The sequence below is a fragment of the Poecile atricapillus genome, chromosome 2, assembly GCF_030490865.1.
Source record: "Poecile atricapillus isolate bPoeAtr1 chromosome 2, bPoeAtr1.hap1, whole genome shotgun sequence".
NCBI lineage: Eukaryota > Metazoa > Chordata > Aves > Passeriformes > Paridae > Poecile > Poecile atricapillus.
Window position 1 is genome coordinate 32,301,144 of NC_081250.1, and position 8,378 is coordinate 32,309,521.

An 8,378-nucleotide genomic window follows, 5' to 3' on the forward strand; every position below is an offset into this window, starting at 1 on the left:
AAAGGAATGAAACAAGTTTGCAAGAGCCATCCAACCACTGTGGCTCATGCGGCATAGTCAAAATTTCTTTAATGATAACGCTTTTATCACTACAGTCTTTATAATTCACACAGAATTCCATAATCACAGATTTTTTAGGTCAGAAGAGACCTCTGGAGATCATCTAGTCCAGACTCCCTGAGAAGTCAGGGTCACCTACAGCAAATTACACAGGAGTTTGTCCAGGTGGGTTTGGAATGCCTCCAAAGAGGGAGACCCCATGACCTCCCTGGGCAGCTGTTACAGTACTCTGCCACTCTCAGTGTAAAGAATTTCTTCCTCGTGCTTAGGTGAAACTTCTTGGTTTTAGTTTTTGGCCACTGCTCCTCACCCTGTTGCTGGGCACCACCAGAAAGAGTCTGGCACTATCTATGTCTTTAACACCTTAACATCATTGTTTGACTATCATACTTGGTAAGAGTGAGAAAAACATTCTGAATGGCAATTATTTTAGTGTCCCTGTAAATGCCAGGATTTCCAGGGGAAGGAAGTAGAGGGAAATACGTTTCACCCACATTAAATACAAATGCTTAAAGGTCATAGTTTCTCAAGCTTTGACAACTTTCTCCATAGCAAACCAAGCATAACAAGACTACTAACCTGTACCCACTAACACCATGCAGGAATTATGCAAACAGAAAACACACTTTCCCTAAGGAAAACGTGTTAGTTTCAAACCAGGTGCAGTTTTTTAGGACAAGGGAGACCACAAGGTTGAGGAGCAACAGAACAAGGGGAACTGGCTTCAAACTTAAAGACAGTAAGTTTAGATATTAGGAAAAAAATTCTTTAATTTAATTAATTAATAAAAATTTTCTTTTAATTCTTTAATTCTTTTCAATTCTTTAAGGGTGGTGAGGCATTGAAAGAGGTTGCTCGAAGAAGTTGTGGATGCCTCACCCCTGGGAAAGGTTCAAAGCCAGGTTGCATAGGGCTCCGAGCTACCGTGTAGCAGAAGGTGTCCTTGCCCACGGCGGGCAGGTCGGAACTGGATGATCTTTAAGTGAAGATCTTTAACTGATGATCCAGCCCAAGCCTTTCTGTGGTTCTGCGATGCTAGCGAGCCCGGGCGCTCCCCGGGAATAGAGGCCGCCCTCAGCCGAGGAGCCTCAAGCCAAGCGAGGCCGCTTCGGAGCCAGCCCCGGGCAGCGCCGCGCGCGCGCCGCGCCCCGAGCGGCAGCCGGCTGCACCAATGAGGAGAGGGGGCGGCCCCGGCTCCGGCCAATGGCGGAGCGGCGCGCCGGGAGGGGCGGGCCACGGGCCGGCATGTGGCGGGCGCTGTCGGCGGCGCGTCGGCTCCTGTGGCCGGTCGGGGCCGCGGCCGGGGGCGCCCCGCGGGCGGAGCCGCCGCCACCCCGGACCCCGCCGGGTCGGGGCTGTGCGGCGGCGGGAGGCGGAGCCGGGCCCGGGGCGCTGGTGGCGGCGGCGGAGCGGCGCCAGCCGGCAGGTAGGGCCCGGCCCGGGGCCGCGCTGCAGGGGTGCTCGGCGGGACCTTGAGCGGAGTGTGAGGCCTCGCGAAGAAGGGGCTGCCCGGCACGGGTGGAATCGCGCCTGCAGCTGCGGGGGATCCTCGCCGTGCCCGGTGCGATCGGCCTCACCTCGGCCGCGGCGCCGGGGTCACGGCACCAGCCGTGGGCCGGCATGGCCTCCGCAGCGCTGCTGGCGAGCGAGGAGTCGGGGCGGTGTGGAGGGAGCCCGTGTGCAGATCCGTGTGTGAGGGAGCTGCTCAGGGGTTCTGTGCCGTGCGCCCCTGTAGGTTACAGCCTCGGAAGCAGGAGCGCTCAGTGCAGGTACAAGGCTGCTGTGCACAGGCCTGGTTTGTGGCTGTAGCTGTACAGCAAAGCTCCTCTAGCCTGGATCTGACCGTGACGATTAGTGGTTGGTGATGTTCAGGCCATCCGTTCTCCAAGCAGGCTCTGGAGGCTTCTCATGTGGCTACCCGGCAAATATTTGACTTCTGTGACCGCTGTAGCTGGAAGAGCTGTGGCCACTGCTAATTTTCAAGGTGTGACCACAGCAAAAAATTGTAAGAGTGCCCTGAGCTGAAAGCCTTACATTTACAGAGACACGATCCAGTTTCATATCCCCATTCATGCATGTAATTGTAGCTATTGTTCCTTTGTTTGGCTTTTTCTTTATATTGGGAAATGTAAACCTTGGCTTTGTGCTGGTGCTCAGTCTGCACTAAAGTTCATTTTGTAGTGGCAGACTGGCATTGCTGACAGATTCAAATTATGCCTAAAATGTGCATACAAGTTGCCTCTACCTAATTAGGACAAATTAGAAGTAAACTGATTTCATGGTGTGAACAGAACATAGTTTCACTGATTTACTGCTTTGTAAGCTGGCTTCCTTAAACTGTTGAAGGGCTAAAGCTTTGTCTGCAATATCATAGTGCTCTGCACCAGATCTGGTTAGGGAAAAAGAAAAAAAAAGTGGCTTTACTCATCCTGCAGATAAAAAAGTGTCTTTATTCTACATCATGTCAGCTCTGTTTTCAAAATATTGGTTTCTTTTACTTAAGATTCTAGAACAGTTGCATCACGATGTATTATCACAGATTATTGAAAAGCACTGTTCTAAAAAATTTTGTCTGTTGTTTTAATGTCTGTTGGAGTACTTAGGTTTAACTCGTCTACATTGACAAGTGTTATGATATTATTGACTTTTAAATGCAACAACAAGAAATAAGAAGCAAAAACTGAAGTTTCATTTAGGTAACTGGTACATCTGGTGATAGGGCTGTTTACTGGAAGATTGCTTAGTGGTCAGCTTTGGTGGCTGTAAAAATGATTTTGAAAAATCTTCATTTCACGTTGCATTGTCAGTATCAAAGCAAACTCCACAGTGAGTGACTAGCTTAGGCTATAATTCAGTTAATTGTTATTTTATGGCTTTAAATGGTTTATTTTTGCAATTAAAAAGAAATTTTACCACTGTCTATTTTTTCCATGTGCTCCAGATACTGTTCTTCCAAAGTTCAACATTGACTTGGCTGTAGCATTACTGAGGCAAGAAAACGCTAAAGACATCTGTGTCATCCAGCTGTCTCCAGAAATAAAATACTGTGATTATTTTATAATTGTGAGCGGATTTTCAACACGGCATCTTCATGCAATGGCAAATTACATGCTGAAAATGGTAAGACAGTTCTTGCTGCTCTGAGTTTTGGGAATGGTTTTAAATGTTGTGAAAGGAGTTTTCCCAGGATTGTGTGTGTAGGGGTGTACCAGGTAAGATGAAACTGGTGACATTATGTCATTTAGTCCTGATTACATCAAGGAAGTAACTGTGGGTTTTTTCCTTTAGCAGTACTACACAAAGTACAGGTATTATATTTTAGAAACCGACCTCTCTGTATGTAGACACCGAGGACATAACAATTGGGTGACTAGAGCATGAATGATGTGGGATGGCAATGACGACTTGTGTCTACCTTTATTTTTGTCCAGCGAGCACCATTGCTATTCCCAGTCATTCAAAATAGCTTTATCTGGCCGTTCTCAAGCCCTGATCCTTAACATTTCAACTTTCTCAGGTATATTGTAAGGCTGGAAAAAAAGTTGGCCTCTTAAGCAGCCAGGATCCCCTCATGAGCTTTTAGCAAACTAGTAGTTAATCGTCACCCTGTGGGAGACATCACGTACTGCAGAAGAGGAGAAGCAGCAGCAGCCCTCCTTCCACAGAAATACTCTGCTGTTTGGCTTTGGAAGAAAGGGAACTTTTCAGTACAGAAGTGGAAGTCAGAATAAAATTACAGGTAGATCTTGGAGATGAGTACCAAACTTGGGGAGGGAGAAACTTTATTGCCAGAGAAGAGCCATGCGACTGTTAAAAAGCACAGCCTGAGGAGTATGACCAGCCCCCATCTCAGTCAGCTGTCTCTACTCAGCCTGGAGTTTGTCTTTTCAGCACTCACTTTCTTTCCCTTCTCGACCCTGTTTTGCCTCTCAGTCTTGGGTTTGCTTTCTTCCTTCCAATCCCGTTGGTTTCAGCTGTGAGACTCATGGGGGTAAAGGAGAGTGGGAAAGATGGTTTAGCTTTCCAGGGCCTTTCTGAGCAGGTATGGGGAGTTTCTTGTGTTCTCTGCAGGAACTGGCACATCTTCACAAACCAGAATTTCACCTTAAACTGGAAATTGCATTAATGCATTGATTTGAGTATGCTAAATCAAAGTGCTTAATATGTACTCCATTGTTTGTATAACCTGCTAGTCAACAGTTTTTCATTTCCCCCAGACCAAGAGAGGTCAGTGAGTACTGCCTTGCCTGGAAAAACATGGCTGGGCTTCATGGCTGCACCCTCTGGTGACTGTAAAAGCAGCAATTTTGCAAGGGCAGAGCCTCTTGGGAAACATGGTGTTCTTCTGGACATCCTGAGAAACTGGGAAGTCTGGTCAAGTATTTGGGGATGGCTCAGTTCATCTCACATTGGAAGGTTTCTAGGTACAAAGCAGTTGAAGCTTAAGATGTAAAGCAGAGCAGGTGCTCCAGAGTGCTGCTATGCACTTGGCAAGCTTTAGTACCATTCCTAAATCCTTAAGATTTACTCACAGTAAAACAAAGAGATGCTCAGGTATAGCATGAGATCTTCCTCTTCTGCTTCCAGGAGCTCGCGAATAGGCTCACATCCCCATCTGGTTTCATGTTAGAGGAAGAAACTAACACTTGGCTGTATTGTAATCTGTTCACCTTACATGGCCTCTAAAGGGGAGGCTTCAAAACCTGTAGCAGGGATCAGCCTTTGCAGCCTGATGATACCTGATAGCAGCTCACACAGGGCTTTTTAGCATTTTGAGCAGACTGTTAGAGTCTTTTGATGATGCCTCATAAGCCGTCTTAAAGAAAGGAAGGTAGAACTGGTAGTGAGTTAACATTTTGAAAGTTTTCCATGCTGGTTTGCAAACTAGCATCATTACCCAGCAGGTAACATTGTGTGGAACAGCCAGGAACAGCTGCATTTTGTGATACTTGCATTCCCAGTGAAGTGGGACTCATTTGCCTGCCAGCCATGCTGGTACATATTGTTTTGTGTTCTGTTTTCCTTGGCAGAATGGACTGTTGGAGCCATTTCTATCTATACTCCTTATAGAGGAACAAGTAGGTTACGGCCAGGTCTGAAAGTGACCAGACTTCAGCCTAGAGCTGTCAAATTTCTCCAGCTCTGGTGGGTGCTTGGGTTCTTCATGAACTGACTGGGGAGAGCTGAGCTTCTCAAGCTGGCATCTACAAAAGCCAGCACGCGCTGCATGGGGAGTTACCCACTTTCCCTGACTGACCTTGTGCAGTCCTGCTTTGAGCTGCCTCCTCCCCTCTCCCGGGCGGAAGTCTTGTGTGCTAGTCCTGCATCCCCCAGCTTGCAGCAAATGTTGGGTGTGTGCCCTCAAGAGGCAGGAGGCTGGTTTGAATGCCTTCCTCATGGCAGGGGATGAAACTTGTTTTCACCCCACTATCCCTTCCATCTGGGAAAAGAATAAGCTCAGCATCTCCATTTCTGCATCCTCAGCCTGCCAGTGTAAACCACCAGTGAAAGGTATCAGAAATAAAACCTGGTGGTGGTGGCAGCTATAGGGACCCAGTAACTGTGAAAGACTACTGTAAGCAGTTGTATTTAGTACTCACCTTGATAAAAGATACCTACAATATTGTTAGACAATGTTATGGGTATCCAGAGCGTTAGGATTTCAGATTTGAGAAATCTGTACTTACTTTCCAGTACTGCAAGTGTATATTAGCCTTAAGTAATCTAAAACTTTTTAAGTTTTAAAACAACTCAGCAAAGTCAAGCTTCTCTGTTGAGTGCTTTTTAAGTAAATGCAAAAGATTTAGTTTTCTGACATTCCTTTTTTTTTCTCAGTACAAGCATCTCAAAGAAGAAGGTGGTCCTCATACTCAGATTGAAGGAAAAGAGACAGATGACTGGCTGTGCATTGATTTTGGTAAATATTTGTGAATCTGGGAAAAACAGTTCTGCATGAGCTTTTTGTTGACAGAAGCATCTCACCAGGAATACTGGTTGCTGTGAAGAGTTCACAGTACTATGCAATTGTTGCTTGAACTCATTTAGAAAATAAACGATTTTCCATTAAGTATCTTTGGCACTTAGAAAAAACAGTAACTATTCAGCAGCTAAAATAGGTCCTAAAAAATTGAAGGTAACAATAGTGAGGGGAAAAAAGCTACTTCAGTCAGTTTCCTCAGGTTTCTGTAATCCATATTTGGGTAAGTGGGGGCTCATTGTACCTTGCCTTACTAGTGAACTATTGAACAGACTTTTTCACTGTCCAGATCTTACCACCACATGAGGTAAAACCTCAGTCCTAAGAAATTGAGTAATTTTTATTCTACAAGTATGAAACTACACAACTGCTACTTTTAGAATCTCACCCCCTGGCTTGGTGTTTTGACCTAAAAGATGAAAAGTTCACTTATGGATGAGTGAGGAGCACTGCAGCCACTGATATTAAGCCTTGGTTACTTAACTATAGTACTTATTGACAGTAATAACTGAAAATCGTTTGGAATTTAAGGGCATAACTACAGAAAAGTCCGTTAGACAAACACTGGAATTAACATTCTTTGCTGTTGTTTGCACAGAATTAATGAAACCAGAAAAACTTAATACATCAAAGTTTGAATCTATTTAATTGTAAAAAATACCTGAGAAGTGTGAGCAACACACCTAGGAAAAATTACTTGCCTTAAGGAGAATGTTGGCAATAGAAGAAAGCTGAAAATCCATCTGCCACCCTGGGGGACTCTTTCAAGTAAAATTTCTGTATTTCTTCTGTCCCATAGAAGTCATAGTGTCTTTGTTTTGGAGTCTTGTGACAGTGTCTTATTTTAAAGTATGTGTCTTGTATCTTGTTACTGTAGTCTTGGAGTTTTTTGAAGGATTGACCAATTTCTAACACTGCTTGAGAGCTGGAAGCAGCAGCTTAGGAAAGGACCTTTATCAGATGACATACTGTATATAGCCAGAAAAGGGGTGGAAGGCTTGCTCAGCTGAAGGTGTAGTAGTGCTCTACTGTTCCCATTAATTCATTGTGAATTTCTGTTTTGTGCAGGTAACATAGTGGTGCATTTCATGCTGCCAGAGACACGAGAAGTTTATGAGTTGGAGAAGCTGTGGACTCTTGGCCCCTACGATGACCAGTTAGCACAGATGACTCCACAGTCCCTTCCAAAAGACTTTGTATTTGGACTGACTCCTAACAGCAGTGATCATCTTGAAACAAGAACTTAAAGCAGCTACTGCGTGGAGAGAGAATGAGTGTGCCTGAGTCAAACAGTCTTGAGAGCTGAGTAGTCAGTACAGTTGATCAGTACAAAACTGTTACTATTGGATTTGCCTAGGTAGAATTCTGAACAAGCTGAATTGAGGAGGCTCATAGAGTCATTAAGATTGGAAAAACCCTTAAGATAAGAGTCCAACTGTGAAATGTCAAAGGAGGAATCCTATTAGAGCTTCCCAGGGGACCCACTGTTCTAGTGGAGTTTGCAGTGAGAAGAGCGGGGCAAAGACAGCTGCTTAAGCTGGAACTCATGCTCAGCCTCTAGAGTAATTGTTTTTCTAATATCTTTGAAAGACTGTAGTGGCAGTGCAAAACAGACTGGAGTGCTGCAAGGAAAAACTGTGAAATAGTACAGTTGAGATGATGCTTCTTGTGTTAAGCCATTTGCTTCTGGTCACAATAAAGCAAGTCATGGTCTGAAGGGAAAACAGACTGGTGTTACTGAGAACATAAAAGCCAAGAGCAACAGTGGCAAATAAATGTGCTTTGAGTTATCAGAACAGTAAATCAGTTTTCCAGCCAAGGCAAACCTGGTTTTAATAATAATAAAACCCCAAACTGAAGTGCTTCAATTACTTGTTTTCATGTGAAAGGATTCAGCTCATCCTGCATGTGCAGTTGACTCCTCCTAGTTTTTCTCTCACCTACTTTCTGAAAAGGGACACTGAGACAACACACTATGGCAGTGAAAACCTTCAACTATTTTAAGAGGGAAAAAGGTTCTATAGGAAGCCCTTGGTCACTGAGCATTATTTGTTGCTAATAGACTGTTCAGCAGTATCAGAAATCACTGTTCAGTGTGTTCTTAGCATGATGTATGTATGGTCTGATAACCAGTTAAGGAACTTCAAGGTGATAACCAACTTGTCTGTATAAGACAGGATACTTTTCTGTACTACAGGACGGGGGTTTCATCACTGGATTAGGATCTCTTCCTCCTGGAGAAGTTTCTGCTTTCTGATACATGGCAGAGCAAACAGGAGATCCTGAGGGTAATCACCTTTTTCTTCCTATAGCCCCACAATTACTGCAAGCCCTGTCTGTA

The 8,378-nt window shown here is 44.7% G+C and overlaps 1 protein-coding gene across 1 annotated transcript; it reads left to right on the top strand.

The window, feature by feature from the left end:
• The first annotated feature begins 1,278 nt into the window (after positions 1-1,278).
• Positions 1,279-7,905, top strand: MALSU1 (mitochondrial assembly of ribosomal large subunit 1). Its single transcript, XM_058832446.1, has 4 exons — positions 1,279-1,486; positions 3,002-3,180; positions 5,896-5,977; positions 7,106-7,905. Exons 1-4 carry the CDS (start codon positions 1,306-1,308, stop codon positions 7,282-7,284), a joined length of 621 nt encoding a protein of 206 aa, XP_058688429.1. The 5' UTR covers positions 1,279-1,305; the 3' UTR covers positions 7,285-7,905.
• Positions 7,906-8,378: the final 473 nt, after the last annotated feature.